Consider the following 23,450-nt stretch of genomic DNA (forward strand, 5'->3'; position numbering starts at 1 on the left):
TATTCTTTAATAATGAAAGAAAAATACTCTTATAAATTCAGGGCAAAAAATGAATTTCACATATATTTCATTTTATGGCCCAGGTCTAAGAATAATATTTAACAGATGGTAGGAACTCATAAGTGGCCTCCTTCTAAAATTATTTTATTTTTGTGGAAATCTGTTTATCAGGAAAAATTCTAAGTACCTCTGTTATATTCCATGCATGTAACCATGTATGGGAATGATTAGAGAGTGGAGATAGAAGAATGTCTGATGCATTATTAAGCAGATATGAAAAGCAGTTTTTCTGTTCTTTTCAGGATTTTGAATAACCCTTTCTAGTCATTGACAAGGAAACTAAAGTCTTAGGGATCTACACAGGGTAAGATTTTTTAATAGTCTTAGGTGGTGCTTACCCAGTCTACAGAATAGTAGCTATCAGAAGCATCTCAGTTTTTGTGGTAGCCCACTTGAAGAAGAATCTATATATATGCATACTACATGACTTTTAAAAATATTTACCATGTGGTTTGAGAATATCAATACTTGGCCCTGAATATGAAACATGATTAAAATGTGAATCACTTTCAGAGCTTTTGTGCATATCTTATTCCTATTCCTTGCCCTTCAAAATACCTAAACTTCATTACAAAATCTTTGTGGAATTAAATTTGAACAGATTAAAATAATAAAATTGATTACATTCACTTTGTAGTATAATTTTGGCCATTAGCCAGACTCCTGGGATTATCAGGTAAATAACCCTAGTGATTGGCTGTATCACTGGGCCCTAACTCAACCACATGTGCCAACAAAAATCATATTTATTCAAATCAGTTGTAAAATGTGCCATTATTTTATGTACCACTAAGAAAGAAAAAGTACAGTTAAGTAAACTGGAGAGGGCCATCAATTTTTAAGTTGTATCGAGGTTTCAGGGATATTAAAAGTTAAAAATACGAATTTTAGAATTGATAAAATAAGGATAAATTTGTTTGTTTAAGCTAGTAAATACCTTTAGTGGGATTACCCCCAGGCTCAGGAATGTTGAATTTGGGCCCTCTATTACACTTACAGACCTGAAGGAATTAAATGAGCAAGAAGAGTTTAGACTTTTAGTGGGACAGTGTGACTCAGATATGTTAAAAAACATAACAATAAAGTAGTTTATAAATACTAGATGAAGGACTCAAATGATGAGTAGAAATCTACTTGTGAATAGTATGTACAATCCAGATTTTTAAGTGCTTCACTTCCATAAAATCCTTGATTTTAAGCTTAAATTGTTATAAACTGAGAATTTTAAGAACAGCTAAGTGATATGGAGGTGGGGAGACCTTTATAGAGAATATGATTTATTCCTGTTTGCCCTTTAAAAAAAAGTATGCAGCCAACCAAATTTAGATTGTATCTACTATTAGTGATTACAATTTTTATGCTACATTTCCAAGCAACCCTTTAATGTTTCAATGCAAAAAAAAAAAAATATTCTTAAACTTTTTAAAGAGAAGGAAAAGTAATGTACTCAGAAGCATTCAATCATTAATTCAAAAAATATTTATTGAATACCTTCTGTGTGACCAGCACTGATTTATGCAGTAGTAATATATGAGGTAACAAAGAACTCAAAGATCCTTGCCTTCATGCAGTTTATTTCTAGAGGAGGGAGATAGACAATAAAAAAATAATAATAAATAATGTATACAATAATAATAAACAATGTATACAATACGTCAGAAGAAAATAAGTAGTATGAAAAATAAAAGAACAGAATAAAAGCGATCAGAGTTTGGATGGGTACCAGTTACATTTTTTAATAGGATAGTCAGGGTGAGTCTCCTTTGGGAAGGGGACATTTGAGTAAAACTTAAAGGAAGTGAGTTAGCCAAGCAAATATCTGGGGGAAAAGCATGATAGGCAGGTAAAACTGGGATGTTCCTGTCTCAGATATCTAGAGGAAAGAACTTAAGGTGGGAACATGCCTAATATATTGGAAGAACAGGGGCCCAGTAAAAGCAAAGAAGGAAAAAAAAAAAAAAGAAGGAGAAGGAGGAGAAGGAGAAGAAGAAAGAAAGAAAAGAAAATGAAGGCCAGATCATGTAGTGTCTTGTAGATTATAACAATTTTGCTTTTTACTTTAAATAAAATTAGAATACATTGCAGGTTTTGAGCCTGGGATCAATGTTATCTGTCTTACATTTTTGCAATACTACATTGACCATTGTAATGAGCAGAGGCAAGGGTAGAAGCAGAAAGACCTGTTGGGAAGATGATTTGAAGTCTGAGGAGAGATTATATTAACAGAGAAGGGGTGGGAAGTGGCTGGATTCTGCATATACTCTGAAGCTAGGATTTCCTAGCTAGATTGCCACTGGAGTATGAAAAAGAAAAGAGTACAGATGACTCAGATGCCTGAGAACGAAAGGCATTAAAAACTGGAAGGACAAAATAGCCATCAACTGATATGGTAAAGGCTACCGATGAAACAGGATGGTGAAAGGGAAATTGGGGGTTCAGTTTTGGACATGAGTTTGAGATGTCTTTTGGGCATACAAGCAGAGAGGTGAAATGGGAATTTCAGTGTAACTGGAGTTTGGAAGAAAGATCTGGCCTGCAAATACTGGTACTCATCAGCATATAGATAGTGTTTAAAGCCATGAGACTGGATGACATCACTAAGGACCCAAGTCAGATAGAGAAGAGGACTGAAGACTGAGCCCTCTCGCATGCCAACATCAAGATGTTAATATTGAAGGGAAGCCAGGAAAAAGAGATGGAAATGGAGCAACCAGTGAGGTAGGAAGGAAACTAGGAGAAGGGGGTAGCCTGGAAGCCAAGTGAAGACATGGTTTCACAGAGACAGGGTGTCAAATTGATGCCATTCCAGGACATCTAGTAAGATGAGTGCCAAGACTGGCTGTTGTATTTAGCAAGTGAAACTTAAGAATTGCAGGTAGTATTGCCCATACCCTTTCCATCTCCTTTGATAATTTTGGTGGTGTTTGGTGCCACATTACCAAGAAAGCCAGCTACCAGCTAAGATGCTACCAAACTTTTTAATTATGTGTTCTTTATCTGTACATTGTAGAGCTGCAGTACACTTGATGTTTAGTAAACTTTAGAACTTTTGTAGAGTTTTCTGAGATCTTATTACTGTAAATTGCTATAGTTCTGTAGGGTATGGGCTTTTGTTTCAACTCCTATACATCTTAAATTATGTTATGCAAAAGCTAGCCAGATGGTTCAGACTACAAGATGGAAATTTAAACTGTCTTTAAATAAGAGTGCTCCTTTGGGAACCAAGCTATGCAATTTTATGTATTTTATGGAATATGATGTAAGACTATGTAATTTTAACACTATAATTTTTCTTTATTTAAGCCGGAGGATTCTGGCACCTATACCTGTGTTGCTAACAACGCTGCAGGTGAAGACACACATATGGTCAGCCTGACTGTACATGTTCTCCCCACTTTTACTGAACTTCCTGGAGATATGTCATTAACTAAAGGAGAACAGCTACGATTAAGCTGTAAAGCCACTGGGATTCCATTGCCCAAGTTAACGTGGACCTTCAATAACAATATTATTCCAGGTTGGTCATTTAATTCTTAAGTAGATAAATATACCCATAAAAAACTCTAAACCAATCTCCATTTCCTTTAGCTGCGGGAATTGATTGAAAAGTTACATGAAGAGATGGGCACCTGGGTGGCTCATCAGTTGAGCATCTGACTCTTGGTTGCAGCTCAGGTCATGATCTCAGGGTGTGGGATCGAACCCCACCTCTGGGCTCTGCACACAGCAAGGAGTCTGCTTGAGAGATTCTCTCTTTCCCTCTCCCTCCCCCTCAGCTCCTCCCCCTGTGCACACTCTCTCTCTCTCAAATAAATAAATAAATAAAATCTAAAAATAAAGGTTACATGAAGAGTTGATTGCTTTAACTTCTATAAAATATATACCTTTGCCTGGATTTTACCCTATACCCAGTATATATATTCTTTTTTTCATTCTTTTGAAGGATAAGTTAATCACAGGACCATATGTGACAGGATATTAGTAGACGTTTTTAACCTAAGAATAATCTCCCTCCCCCAGGAGAAGACAATATTGTATACACAGGTACCTAAACTTATCCTCCCTGATAAATGGATTAAGGTGGCTACTGTTGAAGTCCTGAAGACTCACCTAATTTGACAGAGGAGAGCTCTGCTTCTCACTGTATGAATTAACATCGATTAACCTCTCTTATAATGTAAATCAATTATGTAGAAAATTTTTGGTCACTATGTGCACTACAAGTTAAAGTAGTGCCTGGAACCCAGAAGCACTCATCTCTGGGAGGACACGTATCTCCTTATTTGTTAGACCATGTTATCAGCACAAAGATGTTATCAGTTAATAAGAAGTTGTCATACCCAAAATTGAGTTCTGAAATACTGCACTATTAGCATTTAATAAATGTCTTCCTAGAAAAGAAGTAATAAGCTTGAATTCTTCTGTTCTAGAGATTTATGTTAATGACTGAAATTCATTGACTGTATTACCTTAATAATAACAGTATACCTCACTAAGGAAAAATAGTCTAAAAAGTCTAATCAGTACTGTTTTCTGACTGTATAATACTAATTCAGCTATTTAAATTTTTAAAGCTTGATTTTCCACTTCATATTCAGCAGTATGAAATCTTTTGAAATAATTTGAATGGGGGAAAGCATACAAGGTAAACATACCAACATAATTAGATATTTGCTGGTCTAATCAGAATCTTATTTTTGTTGTTTGAGGATTAGCATGTTTACCTTATTCTCTATTCCAAATATTATAACTACTTTTATAAATATTTATATCAACAACCATTTATGGAGAAGTTTAAATCATTACAAATTTAATCATGTTGTCATTATTACCTAACTAGCATATGTTTTCATGATTTCCCCTCTGACCTGCCAAGTCCGTTGAATTACAGCTGAAAAGGTTTTCATGTTTTTGATGTAAATTGTTTGGGAGGAAAAGGGGTGAGATAAATAAAGTGGAAAATGTCATAGGTCTGAATGAAAGATTTTTGAAACCCAGAGAGACTAGAAGCCAGATTTAGGCAACACTTAAAAGGTGTACTTTAAATCTAAAATAATTTTAGGGGCGCCTGGGTGGCTCAGTCGTTAAGCGTCTGCCTTCGGCTCAGGTCATGATCCCGGGGTCCTGGGATCGAGCCCCGCGTCGGGCTCCCTGCTCCGCGGGAAAGCCTGCTTCTCCCTCTCCCACTCCCCCTGCTTGTGTTCCCTCTCTCGCTGTCTCTCTCTGTCAAGTAAATAAATAAAATCTTTAATAAATAAATAAATAAATAAATAAATCTAAAATAATTTAAAAAGACGTTTATTTTCATTCTCTTTTCCTGTTCCTTCTGCTGTTTTTCATTCTTCAAGAACAAGTGTCTAGAGACATAGCAAATAGCTCAGGGGAAGAAATTTGTGGAAAAGGCTCTCTTCTCCAATGTCATGATGAGATCTCTAGTTCAATTTCTGACCAACTCATAAATCCAACCTGCAAAATATTGAGCTGTTGTGATTATTTTCTTAGGTTACTGAGAGGCATTTAGTCGTTTCCTGACTTGTTTCTTTCAGCCCACTTTGACAGTGTTAATGGACATAGTGAACTTGTTATTAAAAGAGTGTCAAAAGAGGATTCAGGTACTTACGTGTGCATCGCAGAGAACAGCGTTGGTTTTGTGAAGGCAATTGGATTTGTTTATGTGAAAGGTAGGTAAACATGCTCTATTTTTAATTTATCATTTATTTATAATGAATAATTTGCATTTTGCTTCCTTATTATGTAGTAATACACTATAACTTCAGTTTATTAATCCATCTAGTCCTGTTTCACAGATGTGCAAATTCATAAGAAATAATACATTATCAACGTTCAACTCAAAAGTAGGTAAGCAAAGAGATCATTTGGTACAAAACGGAATCATCTGCTTAGATTATCGAAACTAACCAAATTATCCGGTTGATTAGCATGAGCAGTGATTCTGAAAATTCATGGGGTTCAAAAGTGGCTTCTCCCTTCTTCACTAAATTATCTCTCTAAATAGGTCAAAATCACAAAGAAATGATCAGAGCTTCCTTTTACTTACAATTCTCTGTTGTTATTTCCCAGAACCTCCAGTCTTCAAAGGTGATTACCCTTCTAACTGGATTGAACCACTTGGTGGTAATGCAGTCTTGAATTGTGAAGTGAAAGGAGATCCTGCCCCAACCATCCAATGGAACAGAAAGGGGGTGGATATTGAAATTAACCACAGAATCCGTCAACTGGTCAATGGCTCTCTGGCCATTTATGGCACTGTAGTAAGTCACACTGAAATTGTTGATGGGCACTTTAACCGCCACAATTAATGCCTCTCTATAAGGTGCCATGAATTGGAAAATTTCTCTTGCATTTCTAATTAAATCATAAAATCTTAATCAATGGGTTTTTATAAAAAACTGAAACAATGCTTCAAATTGATTATGTTTAGCCATTTCAAAGAAATACAAGCAACAAAATAATTCTGCTGCTTTGTTCCCAATCATTGATCTATTATTATTTAGCATCATTCGATAACTTCCTCAAATCTGTATTAGAGCAAGGAAATTGAAGTTTTACAAACAAAATGACAAATAAATTATAGGGTAACTTTCATCACTAAGCTAACTATTTTAGGCTTTCCAAAAGCTTCAGTAATTCAGAAAATGAGTGTTGCTTTAAGTTATTCTAATTTTGGGGTCAAGCAAATGAGCTATTTTATCTAAAAATATCTTAACTAGACTACCTATGGGTAATTTTTTTTATCACATTGTTGAATTAATTGAAATAATAATTAAAATACAATATTTAATGACCTAATCCAATGAACCACTCTTAGTCTTTCATTCTCCTGGGTTTTATTTCAACATCGGATGTTGTTCTTTGTCCTTTCAGTTTTGAGATGATTTCTACCTTTAGCTGCTATAACACTAGTGAGACTTAGATTTCTTTATTACCACGTTCCCCCTTTTCCTCTACACAAGTATTACTACTTCTGAAGTCCTTGGTACTTCTTCTAACACCACCAATGTTAATACTAATACTAATTATTTTTACCATACAATTTCAGATTCTTAAATATTTATCTCCAACCCTGCAATTCTTCCAAGTTCCATTCCAAGTTTCTTATTGAAAATTTCTATTTGGATAATACATTGACACTCCCAATTAAACATCTGTCTTCCTTCTCCCACCCTCCTCTACTTCCTGCAATTCAGTTCTCCTTTGTTGAGTTGGTGTTTCTATTAACAAATTCTCCTATTCACAAGACTTTTAGCAAAATCTGTGACTCTAATTAGTCACCAAATCTAAACTCATGGAGTACTTATTTTTTATACCATATATCTATAAATTTGTGAATTATATTCTTTGATTTATCATTATCAGTAAATTAGTTTTTCCTTTCTCTCCTGAAATTCACGCTCTCTAGATAGAGACCACCCTTAATTTTTTTAAATAACCCCCATTAGAAAGGTCTCAATATTTGTTAATTTGTCCTCATTATTTTTTTTTTTTTAGTGATCAAATATATTTTTGAAGGGAAACAGTACAAAAAATTCTACATTTAATTGCATTCATATAGTACCATTCTATTACAATTATGAATTGAGTTTCAAATTTGGATCATAGACTTTTGATATTTTCACTAAGTGATGACACAAACATCTATAACTTATACTTCTTTAGGTCAAGTTTGTCTCTGTATACATATAATACCATTTGTAACCATATAAGTCATTTTTTTTATTTTTTTATTGTTATGTTAATCCCCATACATTACATCATTAGTTTTAGATACAGTGTTCCATGATTCATTGTTTGTGCATAACACAGTCAGAAGAAAGAGAAATTAAGGTGTCCTCATTATTTTAATGCTTTTTAAGGTATCGGAACAAGAAGGGCGCCTGGGTGGCTCAGTCAGTTAAGGGTCCGACTCTTGATTTTGTCTCAGGTCATGAGACGGGTTGTGAGATCGAGCCCTGCATTGGGCTCCATGCTGACCATGGAGTCTGCTTAAGATTCTCTCTCTCCCTCTGCTCCTCCTTCTCTTTCTCTCTCTCTCCCTAAAAAAAAAAAAAAGGAAAAAGAAAGAAAAAAGATATGGAAAAATAGTGAGATAATTTTGGGTAGAAGATTATAAAAAATATTATTTTTGCCTCAGTTTCCTAGCAATTATTATTCCCAGAGAGCAATAATCGGCTGTTTTGAAAACATTTAGGCTGGGAATTTTTTTCTCCTCCTTTTTCTCATTTTAAAACCTATTTATGAAGGTAAATATATGTAGTTTTGTCTACTTCCATGAAAAATCCCTTCTCAAAAATGAAACTTTATAGTAGCCTCATGGTGAAAAAAGTTATTTGCCCTGCTCTGTAGGCTCACATTTTTATAAAGCACTGCTTATTTCCGTAGAATGAAGATGCCGGTGATTATACATGCGTAGCTACCAATGACGCCGGGGTGGTGGAGCGCAGCATGAGTCTGACTCTGCAGAGTAAGCTGCTTTGTTCAACTCTACGTGAACACCTGATTGGAGGAGTGTTGCCTAATAAAGAATGTTCCTGTTTTTTAACTTCATAGCAAGTATATTATCAGTAGCCTTCAGAGTGTGTGTAATTTAGTTTTCTGCCGCTGATAGAGCAATTTGTTATCAAGCATAAGATTGATACAGTTTTGAATAGATATTTTTTCTATTTTATCTAACACATGCAGTTCAAGAGTACGGTTGCTTGGCAGCAGAGCTTTCTTTTGGTTTGCAGTATATTCAGCCAAGTACCCTTCACGTAGTTTACCATGGTTCTGGTAATGTGGTTACAAAAATGTCATTTTCTGGCACTTTAAAATGTGTATTAAAAGTATGGTGATTAACATAACATAATAATAAAAAAAATTGAAGAAAAAATGTAAAGACTAATATAAATGAATTCAAAAGTGCTCTAGGTTGATTGCTATCAATCTTCCATGAAATAATTATATATTCTGGGCAGGACTATCGTGCTCATCATGAAGCCCTTCAGTATAAGCCATCAGAAGGACAGTCTCCAGGACCACTTCAGGATTCACCTGAGGATAGCATCACTGGGTTGAGAATTTAAGTGAACAAACTTATTTTGTGAATAGGCTCAGTATTTAATGGGATAAATTTATGTTTTCTTCATTCACTTTTGAGAGATGCTGTAGGCTAGCATTTACTAACGGTTATTTGCTAAACTACTATTATCTAAGACTTTAACTTTTAATAAATACAACTGTATATATTTAAACTGTACAAAGTGAAAATTATATATATATATATATATATATATATATATATACACACACACACACACACTGTGAAATGATTGCACCAATCAAGTTTATTAACACATCCATCACTTCACAGTTACCATTTTTTGGTTTTGATTGTTTTGGTGAGAACACTTAAGGTCTACTCACTTTACAAATTTCAAGGATACAGTGCAGTATTATTTACAGTCACCATGCTATATCTTAGATCCTTAGAACTTATTCATCTTATAAGTGAAAGTTTGTGTCCTTTGACCAACATCACCCATTTACCCCAATCTACTCTGTTTCTATGAATTCAACTTTTTTTTCTTTTTTAGATTCCACATACAAGTGATATACCATACACTATTTATCTCTGTCTAACTTAATTAGTTTACCATAATGCCGTCCAGGTCCATCCATGTAGTTGCACATGGCAGGATTTCCTTCTTTTTATTGCTAGATAACATTCCATTATACATATGTATACTCATTTTATTTATCCATTCATCCATCACCAGACACTTAGGTTGTTTCCATATCTTGCTATGACAGTGTTTTATTAAAGTACATATTTATCAAACAATAGCCTTGTGGGATGTTATTAGGAAAAAACTAGAGTTCCATGGTCAAACAAGTCTGAGAGAAAATTGATTAAACAAAGTTCATTCATTTATCAAATATATAAAGAGCCCCTACTATATGCCAAGCCCTGCTTTGTTGCCAGGTTTCTTTACTGCAGATCTTTCCTGAAATGTTAATATGTTGATGTGTTATAACTCAGCAAGAGAAAGGTATAATATGCCATGTTTCCCAAATAAATGTTATTTCCACGAAACCTTCTTCCCCTCTTTGTTGGGTTAATGTGGGTAGGGTGTCACAATGATTAATCTCTCCTGGAAGAGTGTTCCACTGATCTGGTTTATGAAAGGCAGCATTAGATTAGCTTATTTATGTGTACTGACAATAAGTTGATTTAAGTAAATGAGGCATATAAAAACCAAAATATTTGTTTAAAATTAAAGTACCGGAAGGAATGTTTTCATTTAGATGAAGCACTCATATTTAACTGATCATTATGTGATTGGTAGAATTAATTCAACCATGAAAGATGTACATATGGAATTTTATTGTTGAGTTAATTTATAGGCTTATAGGAAATGTTCAAATATGGTATTGAAATTAAGACTCTGAGTTTTGACACTTTCTTTGACCATAGTAGAAGGAGCACATGAGCTCATTTAGTCATTATGTTATCATTTAGTGTTGAATAATTAATCTGAGGCATTTAATTTATTCAGCAGCAGTTTATTGAACACATAATGTAATCTGAACACTGGGAGAGAAATAAAAGCCCCAGCCCTGAAAGCTCCTTGAGTAAAGTTAATATAAACATCAAGTAAGAAGGTATTGTGTAAGATGATGTGGACATATACATGAATAATGCATTAATGATACTGAGAGGTTCAAACCTCATGTGAAATAATTACTTTTGTAAAAGACAACATGTCAGTAAAACCTTTACATAAAATCCTGGCATATTTTGTTTTATGTTCTATTATTCCAGATATACTTCTCCATCTAAAATAGAGCCATGACCCTGAATTATCTGATATTCATTACTTCTCATGAGCAAATCATTCCACCATTCAGTTCAAGCCTACTACATCACAGCTTTCACCTTTCAAGAATATACAGGCTCCTCTTTGCTTACCTATTTAAATGTGAACTCTTCTGATTAAATAAATGTTTAAAACCTTATATTCTGCTGCTGTCCTAAGTGAATCATCCTTTCAAAGCTAAATCCATCTCCATGCTATTTCCTTCTCTCCAAGTAGACTCCCCTCTTCTATGTATAATCTTACCCATTTTTGAAAATCCAGTTCAAGCTTCTTCTTTTCCATGAAATCTCGTATTCTTTCTTGACACTGTAGACCAGTATAAACATTCTGCCAGTAGCTATATACAGCTACTTTGACATTTTTTTCCAACTTCACTTGAGCAGCTATGATCTCCTATAGATACTGTCAACCTCTCCCCACTTCTTGAAGCTCCTTCCTTTGATTGCCAGGACACCATTCTCTCTTGATTTTCTTCTTACCTCACTGATCAGTTCTTAGGATCATTGTATGGGCCTGTCTTCTGTTCATCTCTTAAATAACAATGTTGTAATAGTTTCTGCCTTTGGCCCTCTCCCTCACATTTTAGAATCACTTCCAAAGCAATCTTATCCACTCATGAATGATTCACAGATCTATATTTCTAAGCCCATATCTCTTCTGAGCTGCAGATAGGAATATTCTCTCATCATCTAGACATCGCTACGTGAATGTCCCCACAGATACCTCAAGCTCAGTAGTTCCAAATGGATACAAATCATCATTCCTTACAACCTCCAAACAAATATGTTCTTCCTCCTATGTTCTACTGAACTGCCCAAACCACACTATATTGTCCAAGTAGTTGGACAATACAGTAGTCCTGTAGTTGTCAGTTCCTCTCAATTCAATGACAAAATTCTGTTATTTCTTTCTTAATGGTTCTTGAATATCTTCCTTTTCCTCTCCATTTTCAGTGAATGCCTCTGATCTATTAAGTCACTATTGTTATGCTTCTGTATTACCACATATTTACCTATTCTGTACTAAATATTATTCTACCTATTCCATTACTAAATTCTGTAGCTATATTATAGAACAACTAAATAATTATAGTCACTCACCTGTCTTATCAGTGGACTGTGACCTCCTTGAGTCTAGAAGTTATATCTGTTATTTCTGAGCATCTAACACAATGCCTGGCAAATAGTAGGCTCTTGATACATGTTTATTGAATACATGAATGGTGACCAGTTATGAAAGAAAAAGTTAATAATGACTCTACCTCAAAAAGTGATGTAAGGGAAAGAAGTGAATGTTCACTATGTAAAACAGACAAAAACAATGATAACAACAATAGTACTAATAATATTATGTGCTTCCCCTGTCAAAGAGCTAGGCTTACATCATCTTAATGGAGTCTTAACAAGAATTTTCTGAAGTATACAAAGGCTCAGAGAGGTCCTAAGGAACAGAAGCAGAGTTGGAACCCAGAAAGTATGACTGTAGAGCCCATACTATAGGCTAATATGCTTAGGAGTTTAAAATTTTGGACATTTAGTAAGTAAAACAGAGCTATGAAAAGTCTATCAATGGCCATTGCAACCTTAGTAGTTGAGAAACTACAGTGTTTTATAAACAAATCAGCCTATTTTTTTTTTCAAAATAATGTTACTCTATAATATTAATAAAAATGTTAATATAACTTTACAAAAACTAAGAAGCGCTATGTTCTTTTTTCTGTAGGTCCTCCTATTATCACTCTTGAGCCAGTAGAAACTGTTATTAATGCAGGTGACAAAGTCATATTGAATTGTCAGGCAACTGGAGAACCTCATCCGACCATTACATGGTCCCGTCAAGGGCACTCTGTCCCTTGGGATGACCGAGTTAATGTGTTGTCCAACAACTCATTACATATTGCTGCTGCTCAGAAAGAAGATACGTCTGAATATGAATGTGTTGCTCGAAACTTGATGGGTTCTGTCCTTGTCAGAGTGCCGGTCACAGTCCAGGGTGAGTGTGATCAGAGGGATACTTATATTAAATAGCACCAGGAGGTACTATTACCCTGGCTGGCTCAGTTGGAAGAGCATGCATGCGACTCTTGATTTCAGGGCTGTGAGTTTGAGCCCCGTGTTGGGTGTAGAGAAAAGATAAATAAACTTTAAAAATAAATATATAGCACCTGGGGCAATCCAAATCATAAAAATTATTAAGCATCTTAGTCTAAGTCTCCTTTTACCCTTAAGATACTTCTAGATTGTGGAGCTAGAACAAAAATCACATAATTTATAGACTGGAGGGAATAAAACAATTCAGATTAGAGCAGTAAAATACCAAGCTCTAATAATTCAAGATCCCGCACTGAAGTTTTGACTCAAAACTAAGTCAAATTTATTCTCAGAAATCCATGCATTTATTTTTCTTTAAAGAATGACATATCCAAAAGGTAAACAGTATTTGAACTTTTTGGTCTCTCACTCTTCTGGCAGCCATGTCCGCATGAGTCAGGATTGGAGCTGAGAACAAACTCTAGTTAACTATTTGAAATTCTTCTTTCCTGTATGGATTTTAACTTTACCATCAAGGACAGCACCCATAAGCAGTTGCTCAGCAATTATAGATTCAGCTCTAGACCCAGTGCATAAATGAAATTCAATTTATGTTTTGTTGTTTACAAACAGAGAGACAAAGTACAATGTTTTATTTGCAGTTCATGGTGGATATTCCCAGTGGTCTACATGGAGAACCTGCAGTGTCACCTGTGGAAAAGGCATCCAAAAGAGAAGTCGTCTTTGCAACAACCCCTCTCCAGCCAATGGTGGGAAGCCTTGCCAAGGGTCAGATTCAGAAATGCGAAACTGTCAGCGTAAGCTGTGTCCAGGTACATCTCTTTATTCAACGGACAGGCACATGTTCAATAGATACTCATCTCTGTTCCCTAACTATGGATTGTCTCAGTGTTAATGCTTTAAATTGCAAAGTATCTGACAGTGTAATGTTTCACCTTTGTATAGTGGATGGTAGCTGGTCAGAATGGAGCCCTTGGGAAGAATGCACAAGGAGTTGTGGACGTGGCAACCGAACAAGGACCAGAACTTGCAATAATCCGTCAGCTCAATATGGTGGGCGGCCATGTGAAGGAAATGCAATAGAAATAATCATGTGCAACATTAGGCCCTGCCCAGGTGAGAATCCACTGATGAGCAAAACTTGGCTATTTTTAACTCCAGTAAAGAGGTTATAATTACCTTTTCTTCTTTGTTGTAAAAAGATGTTGTAGCCTCTACCCTGGAATATATTTATGTGTTATTAATTCTGTCTCATTAATAAAGTTATGAAAGGTATGACATTAATCAATGTTAAGTAAAATCCCTGATTTAATTGAATACCTTTATGTTACACCAACTGTGGTGTATTTTTAATCATGTAGAGAAAACATAGTATTTACAAAATCATAGAATTTAAAAGTAATGAGGACCTTAACATCTAATACAGCCATTCATTTTCAGATAAGAAAAATGAAGTCTAGGGTATTTAAAGACTTTCCCAGAAACACACAGTTAGAGAGGGCTGAGATAATAATAGCAACCATTCACTAAACACCTGTCATGTTGTAGGAACCATGCTAGGTGCTTTATGTACATGTTGTTTTTTACTTTATAAAACAACCCTAGTATTTTAGGGCTCTTTCAGATTAAAGTGACAGAAACCAAACCTAAATAAGCTTAAGTAGAAGATTCTACTTTCAGGTATGATTGAATTCAAGGATTTGGCCAGTGTTTTTACTAGCATGTTTTCCATCTCTCGTCTCTGCTTTCTTCTCTGGCTTTATTGTCCATTAAACTCTTTCCAAGCAGTGGAAAAAATGACTGCTGGCAGCTACTGGCTCACAGGGGCCTTATAATCTAAGGCCTCAGAAAAAAAAAAGTCTTGCTCTCTCTCTCAGAATTCCTATCAACCTCTGAAAAGGAGCCCTGTTTGATTTTGTTTGGGTCTCATGCTCACCTCTGAACTCAGCTAAGTCCAGATACTTGGATAACCGGCTTGAGCTATCTACCTAGCATGTGTCAAGAGGGTCAGGCTCCTTGTTTGACAGCCAGAAAGAAACCATTTGGGATAGAAGTGTCTGGTCATTCATTAATTCATTCATTTTTTCATTCATTTATCCAACAAATATTTATTGAGCACCCACTCTGTGCTCAAGTCATTGTTTTAACTGCTCCAGTTAGAATGGTAAATAGATAATATCATTTAGATATTTATAAGCCTACTGAACAAATGCCAAGAGTTGCAGTGATAGAGCATACCTGGAGAGACACCTTAGCTGAGATGGTTTAAATGAAGGGAGTCGGGGGATGCAGACAAACCAAAATATAATAGATGTTCACTACACTGGGTATCGCGTCCTATTGTATAAATGAGGAAACCAAGATTCAGAAAATAGATGATAATTCACTAACGTTACATAGCTAGTAAAAAATGAATCAAGGATTTGAATCCAGGTCTGTCTGATTCCTAAGCCTATTTGCTTAGATCCTGGGTATCTTGATTTGCAGTTCAGAACTTACATTGCATTAGTAAATATAAGTAAAATACTGTCATGAAATCTTAAAAAAAAAATAAGCCAAAGCCAAACTGTTTTAATCTTAAAGAATTAGAAAGCTGATTATAATAGCATAATATATCAAAGTCAAAAGAGCCAGAACACCTGATTATAGCAGTCTTTGTACAGATTGTCAGTTATGATACTGATATAATGAAAAGCAAAATGATATTTGTAGATGTCCTAAAATAAAAGTCAGGTTTTTTTCTCTTCATGTTGAGTAACTATTGGTTTACTGATGTTTTGCTCACTGTTCTTACTATTTTTGAGACTTTCTCTGGTTATTTCCCAGTCCTTAAATTAATTGAATTTAACTATTGTTTTGGCATAATGTCAGTGGTACCCTGAGACAAGCAAATGAAAACATGTATCTCTTTCCAGTTGAAAGTTTAGTGACATCGTATTACTAGCTGGGCACAGACCATAGTGGGAGCATTTACAGCTTTGGAAGCATTTACACCATGATGCTACAAATCAGTTTCTCTATTTCCTGAGAGGTGATTGTTAAATTTATCATCATACCATTGCAAACTGAGCAGGTAGCCTAAGAAAGACTTTCTCATCTGGTGGTCTGTCAGATTCTTAGGGATAGAAGGGATTTCCTTTTTATACATTGTTGTAATCAACTTGCTAATATTTCATTGAGGATTTTTTCATCTATGTTCATGAGAGAAATTGACCCATAGTTTTCTTTTCTTGTAATGTCTTTGTCTGGTTTTGGTATTAGGGAGATGCTGGCCTCATAGAATAAGTTAGAATGTAATCCTTCTGCTTCTCTCCTCTGAAAGAGATAGTAAAGAATTGGTATAATTTCTTCCTTAAATGTTTGGGAAAATTCAGCAGTGAACCCATTATAACAGTGCTTTCTGTTTTGGAAAGTTATTAATTTTGATTCAATTTCTTTAATAGATACAGGCTTATTCAGATGTCTATTTCTTCTTGTGCAAGTTTTGGCAAATTGTGTCTTTCAAGAAATTGGTCCATTTCATCTAGGTTATCAAATTTAAGTGTAGAGTAGTCATAGTATCACTTCATTAACCTTTTAATGTTCATAGGATCCATAGTAATGCCCCTCTTTCATTTCTGATACTAGTAATTTGTGTTCTCAATCTCTCTTTTTGTTCCTCTGGCTAGATGCTTATTGACTTTATTGATAATTTCAAAGAGCCACCGTTTGGTTTCATTGATTTTATCTAGATTTCCTTTTGTCAGTTTCACTGATTTCTGCTCTAATTTTTTTTTTCTTCTGCCTTCTTTGGAATTAACTTTCTCTTCTTCTAGTTTCCTGAGGTGGAAACTTAGATGATTGATTTACATCTTTCTTTCCTAATATATGCATTCAATGCTATAAATTTCCCTCCTAGCACTGCTTTTGCTGCATCCCACAAATTTTGATCAGTTGTGCTTTCATCACCATTTAGTTCAAAATATTTTTAATTTCTCTTGAGATTTCTTCTTTGACCTATGTATCATTTTGAAATGTGTTGTTTAATCTCCACATCTATGAGGGTTTTCCAGTTATCTTTCTGTTATTGATTCTCTTAATTCTACTGTGGTCTGACAGCAGATATTATATGATTTCTATTCTTTTAAATTTGTTAAAGATGTATTTTATACCCAGAATATGTTCTGTCTGGGTGAATGTTGCTGGTGAGCTTGAGAAGAATGTGTATTCTGCTGTTGTTGGATGATCAATGGTAATGTTGAATTCAACTATTTCCTTACTGGTTTTCTGCCTGCTACATCTGTGCATTTGTGATAGAGGGGTGTCAGAGTCTCCAACTATGATAGTGGATTCATCTGGTTTTTTCTGTTTTTGTTTTTGTTTTTGTTTTTGGTAATTCTGTTAATTTTTGCTTCACAGAGTTTGACTCTTTTTAGTAAGAATTTATTCTTAATACTGTCAAAATTACAGAAAACTTGCAAGAACAGTATAGTACAATAGTAAGATTCTTGCTTAGGTCCAGAGTCCCTGCACCTAAGCACCATGCTCTATTGCTTTTCCAGAATCAGAACTGCAACTTAGTGTAGCACAAATTCATCTATTATAATTTGGATTTTTCTTACATACTAATTCCTCCATAGCTGTTTTCTTTTGTATAATTTATATACCACAATGTTTTATACTTTATCTGGTTTATATTATCATTCTAAATTTTTTCTTTTCATTTCATTCATATAAAAGAAACATTTTAACTCTGCCACATATTATGTCATTAAATTAAATTCTGGTTGGGGTGTTCTGTAGTGATTTAAAAAAAATAAAAGGTCTTCAGACAAACACCTCTACTTATATGTAATAGAAACTTCACAGATAATAAATGAATAAGCATCACCCAATTGTAATCCTCCAATAAAAAAAATGCATCAGTGGCTTTTTGTTAACCAACAGCCTTGAAAATTGGACGTATTAAAATAATTGGAATAGCTAAATTTTTTCAATCACACAGTCCATACATCAGTAATCCAAATTAATAAAGAAGTAGTTTTGAGTAATATCTGCCTTATATTTAAAGGCTTTGTTGTTTCTTTTTTTCTTTTCTTTCTTTTTTTTTAGGGTTAGTCAAATACTTTTTAGTCCAAATTCTTAACAGCTAAAATACATGTGTGTGACTATGCTTGTCTGTGTCTACTAAGTACACGGATATGTAATAAACTCAACTAGAAAATAGTTAATTGAAAGAAAATCTAAGGTGTGTTTTAAACTATATTCTAAACAAAGCAGGCAAATGATAATTTAATGTCATTACTTGGTTTTCAACTAATTCTTTTGGTGTCTGATAGGTTGTGTTAAGAGAATATTTAGACACTGACCTTAAGGCCCTATTTTGGTTCATATCTTGGTTCAACTGGGTGACCACAAAAACATATTTTATGAGCCCTATTTCTAGAAAATTACCCTTAAAACAAAAATATCACTTGATACTGACTTATACATGAGAGAAACGATAATGTTGATTCTTAGCCCATGCACCTGGTAGGAAACACAAGGTTGTTTCAGTCTTGCGGTTAGATGGTATAATATGTTAGTTACCAAAAAGAAGGCCTTAATATCACTCCGTGGAAACTACTGGTCAAATTTTGGGTGTTTAGGAAGCAGGTGAGTACGTTATTCAGAATTTTTAATTCATGAACATTATGTAATGGAGACAATTTTTTAAGGAGTTACAACTGTGCAAATCATCATGTTGTTGAAGGATCTAAGTGTATTTTTAAACATGAAGCTGAATCAGGCTTAAAGATGTGGTCTTGAGTCTAGAGTCCAAGTTATCATTATGGAAATGATTATATTCTTTATAATTGCATCTAGATTTGTTATACAGCCTTGCTCCTAAGCTTCTGGTTCCTTCCACTTTTCCCAGAGCATAAAGCACAAACAAATGCTTATCTAGGATTTTTTAAACTTAGATTGTATTTACATATGGTAGTTTGATTACATTCTATTTTAATAAAATAGTCCCTTTGGATAATTGTAAGCATTCATTTTGGCATTAGGTAGCCTTCTGAATTTTCCTATAAACACTAATTCCCATGAAAATCTAACCAGAAGGAGAAAGGAAGAACATTATTTATGTTTCCTTTGGTTCAATTTCAGTTATTTTAGATTCCAGGCTAATTTAACTCATTACTGAGTTAATTTACTTGTATAATTTTGTTTATTTAACAAATGTGGTTCTGTGCCTTGCAACTTGCAACTTGTCTCATGGGATATTTGTAGTTCATGGAGCATGGGGCACTTGGCAGCCTTGGAGTGCATGCAGCGAAAGTTGTGGTAAAGGTGCCCAGATAAGGACCAGACTGTGCAATAATCCACCACCATCATTTGATGGATCCTATTGTGATGGGGCAGAAACACAGATGCAAGTTTGTAATGAAAGACACTGTCCAGGTAAGAGAAATACAGTGTTTTTACTCGTAATAAATTGACATCTACCTCTTATCTGAGTAGCATGTCAGTAAGAATCAATGTCAATAAGAACATCACCCAACCTAACAATGCTCAGGGTATTGTAGTAACAGAGCACATATGTTTTTCCTTAATCCAGTTGATGGCAAGTGGGCAGCTTGGACCAGTTGGAGTACCTGTACTGTGTCCTGTGGAGGAGGTGCCAGACAGAGAACAAGGGAGTGCTCTGATCCTGTCCCCCTGTATGGAGGAAGCAGATGTGAAGGGAGTGATGTCCAGAGCGATTTTTGCAATAATGACCCTTGTCCAAGTGAGTGTTGGAAATAGTGAGTCAACGTTATACTTTCTTAAAGTTTTGTTATGGCCTTAAGTCCTTAAAGTTATAATATACTGGCACACCTGGGTGGCTCAGTTGGTTAAGTGTCTGCCTTCAGCTCAGGTCATGATCCCAAGGTCCTGGGATCAAGTCCCGATGGGGCTCCCTGCTCAGTGGGGAATCTGCTTCTTCCTCTCCCTCTGCCCCTCCCCTCTGCTCATGTGCTTTTTCTCTCAAATAAAATCTTTTTTTTTTTTTTTTTAAAGATTTTATTTATTTATTTGAGACAGAGAGAATGAGAGACAGAGAGCACATGAGAGAGGGGAGGGTCAGAGGGAGAAGCAGGCTCCCTGCCGAGCAGGGAGTCCGATGCGGGACTCGATCCAGGGACTCCAGGATCATGACCTGAGCCGAAGGCAGTCGCTTAACCAACTGAGCCACCCAGGCGCCCCTCTCAAATAAAATCTTTAAAAATAAAAAAAAAATTAAGAATTTTTAAAAAGTCATAATATACTGTTACTGGATTCATCTACCTTTGGTTTAGAATATCCAAGTGTTGTACAGTTGCTGCTGTGCCTGTAAAGTACCATAGATGTAACTGATTTATATAGGCAAGGGCTGTGTCCTATTTCATTTCCTCTCTAGGACAGGCTGCAGAATGCAAGGACAAGGGCACTCTTATGGTGTTGATGATATCTTTACAGAGGCAAGCGGGTGGCTCTTTTCCTTAAATCAATCACCAACCTAGATTTTAAGACCCTAACAGCATCTGAATCCACTGTATCTGGATTTTATAGTCTTGACTCATCAAGAGCAGAGATCTTGTCTCATTCATATCCTTCAGCTCCTGGAATACTGTAAGACTCAATAGGTGTATATTAAATGGAATTTCTCAATGACGGGAATGTATACCCCGTTTCTAGTCAGAATAACAGCTAAACCATCTGCCTTTGGAAGTTGCCTATTCACCAATTCGTATATTTCTTTTCAGTTCCTGGGGAGAGTCTTACCATACTCTTTGGATGAATGTCATTGTTTAGCACCTGTTCCAATGGTTCTCTGTTGTAGTTCATGGTAACTGGAGTCCTTGGAGTGGCTGGGGAATGTGCAGCCGGACATGCAACGGGGGGCAGATGCGGCGGTTCCGCACATGTGATAACCCTCATCCCTCCAACGGCGGAAGAGCTTGCGGGGGGCCAGACTCCCAGATCCAGAGGTGCAACACTGACATGTGTCCTGGTGAGCCCCCTGACTCCTGGCAGTAGAATAAGGAGAGCATTTCACTTAGTGCTCATTGTAGCTAGCCCCATCATTTCAGATCTTAAAATGAGAGTTGTATAGGTAGGGTCATCTGAACTGTAGATTTTAAAACCCATGGGTTAATATTGGCCATTCCATTCTTGTTCACAGTGGATGGAAGTTGGGGAAACTGGCATAATTGGGGCCAGTGCTCTGCCTCTTGCGGAGGAGGTGAAAAGACTCGAAAACGGCTGTGCAACAATCCAGTGCCATCTAAAAGCGGGCGCCCCTGTCCAGGAGATGCTACTCAGGTGTCCAGATGCAATATGCAAGCATGTCCAGGTAAGCAACTAAGTTAGACTTTGGTGGAACCATTGCTAATTTATCTACAGCCTTCCTGCAGATTAGAAAAGGATATCCCTCTGAGCCCACAAATTGCAAAATGGTGCCAACTCCAGAAGGAAGAATTAGGGAAAATGTATTTTTTTCCCCTTCAAGTTGGTCTACACCAAATCTTATGGCTGGATTTTAGCTGCTGTTCATCCCCATCCAGGCCCCCTTGTAAAAAGATATGGTCTGCACAGCTATAAATAGTAGTCCTAGGCTTGAGGAATACAAAGGTTTGGAAGACTGGAGAAAGCCAGGCTGAGATTCAGGCTGAAAATGAGAGTGAGACAGAAACTGAATACTTAACAGAAATACACAGTTGGGGGCTATTTTTTCATGGATAGAAATATGGAGAACATGAATGTGGAAAGTAAAATAGGGGCTAGTTCAGTTCTAGGAAAAAGAGTAGGGGGAGTTCAGGTATGATAATCCAAGTCATACAACGTGACTGGATATTGTAAATGATGTAAAATTTCAGAAGGTGGGACACCTGGGTGGCTCAGTTGGTTAAGCGTCCAACTCTTGATTTTGTCATGATCTCAGTGTTGTGAGATGGAGCCCCCATTGGGCTCTGCGCTCAGTATGGGGTCTGCTTGAGAGTCTTTCTCCCTCTCCATCTATCCCTAGAAAGTTTTTTGGAGTCCCAAGAAATGGTGGATAATATTAAGGTTGCTTGTCTCAGAGGACTTTCTAAGGACTATAAGAAAATTAAAAAGAACAGTTTCACATTGTTAAAGTACTAAGATACCACTGAACTTTCCAAAGCCTTAAGGGTGCTTTAGAAATAAAATGTCCCTGAAAATCAGAAAGGCTCATTTGGCAGTGAGAGAGAGGAGTTACATGAAGAGATTTATAGGAACTAGACAAGCTAAAAGGAAGAGTGTCTTATCAGTCAACTGTTCAACATATCTTGTCAACATATCAACTGATTACCAAGGATTTTGAGGTTCTAACATGTAGGCATGGTGACAGTTCTAGTTTTAATTGAGGCATTTTGTAGCTCCTGGGCCTTGTTACAGGTCACTGTCAAGGGGTATTGTTCATCTAAGGGGTATTATTCTGTCATGGATAAAAGGACCCCAGGAGCAGAAGAAAGTCCAAACAGGTGAACAATTTAGATTACAGAGTCTGGCAGAGAGTTTCAAGGATTCCAATTAGCTACCCAGAAGTAGGAGATATCTGTTGAGTGCTGGGACACAAGATCCTCTGGAGACTAAGGTCAAGGTCAAAATGGTCAAATGACCCAAATCAAATGACCCAGAGAACTAAATGAATTAGTGATCCTTCTATCCCTCTCTCCTGCTTAAGACTAAAGATAAGAACCAAAATGGCCTCCAAGGTCCTGATTGGCCCTGCTGTCTACTTTCCTGTATCATCTCGCAGTATGGTTCCCACCACTCTCCACCCTTTGCTCCTTTTGGTTTCTCAAATATGGCAAGCCACCACCTCTCAAAAGGGTGACACATGCTATTTGCTCTACCCAGAAAGCCCTTGTCCCGCCTTCTCTGGCCTAGTTAACACCTAACTTTCTTCAGATCTCCACTCTATTTTTACTTTCTTCTCAGACTTCCCTAGGTAGTATATATCTCATACATTAGTACATTTCAATTTTACATTTGTTTGTGGAATTCTAATGAATGTCTGTCTCCCTTTTTCAGATATAAGTTCTATGAAGGCAGGCCTCATGCCTTTTTCTTTCTTATTATTATATCCTTGTATATTGTAACCTATGTATAAATGAACAAATGAATGTAATCCAGAACATGAAGGCTGAACCAATGTGAAAAAAAATGTATTCTGTCACAAATAATCAAAGTTAATGCAAATTAAAATGGTAAAATACTATACTTACTGATTTTTCTGAAATTAAATACAATTGTATTTCTCCCTGGTATATAATATATAACAATATCTGAAACACCTAGTGACTTTTTAAAAATATATTCAGTTAAAAGTCATCAAGTAATGAATATTTATGAACTTCTCTATCAGCTTCTTCCCAGTATGTTTCCTTCTCTTGCTAAAGCATGCAGTTCACTTAAAAAGCATTCAGATCTGTATCTGTACCTCTGAAACAAA

At 35.8% G+C, this 23,450-nt stretch overlaps 1 protein-coding gene across 1 annotated transcript in view; it reads left to right on the forward strand.

Moving 5' to 3' along the window:
- HMCN1 (hemicentin 1) overlaps positions 1-23,450 on the forward strand; it is a 487,946-nt gene that overhangs the window by 431,312 nt on the left and 33,184 nt on the right. Inside the window, exons 83-93 of the mRNA XM_032393157.1 lie at positions 3,364-3,577; positions 5,607-5,741; positions 6,142-6,332; positions 8,461-8,542; positions 12,660-12,929; positions 13,630-13,800; positions 13,934-14,104; positions 19,241-19,411; positions 19,569-19,739; positions 20,814-20,984; positions 21,156-21,326. Coding sequence (XP_032249048.1) covers positions 3,364-3,577; positions 5,607-5,741; positions 6,142-6,332; positions 8,461-8,542; positions 12,660-12,929; positions 13,630-13,800; positions 13,934-14,104; positions 19,241-19,411; positions 19,569-19,739; positions 20,814-20,984; positions 21,156-21,326 — 1,918 coding nt within the window. The remainder of the gene's footprint in view (positions 1-3,363; positions 3,578-5,606; positions 5,742-6,141; positions 6,333-8,460; positions 8,543-12,659; positions 12,930-13,629; positions 13,801-13,933; positions 14,105-19,240; positions 19,412-19,568; positions 19,740-20,813; positions 20,985-21,155; positions 21,327-23,450) is intronic.

The sequence above is a fragment of the Phoca vitulina genome, unplaced genomic scaffold, assembly GCF_004348235.1.
Source record: "Phoca vitulina isolate PV1807 unplaced genomic scaffold, GSC_HSeal_1.0 scaffold71, whole genome shotgun sequence".
Classification (NCBI taxonomy): Eukaryota; Metazoa; Chordata; class Mammalia; order Carnivora; family Phocidae; genus Phoca; species Phoca vitulina.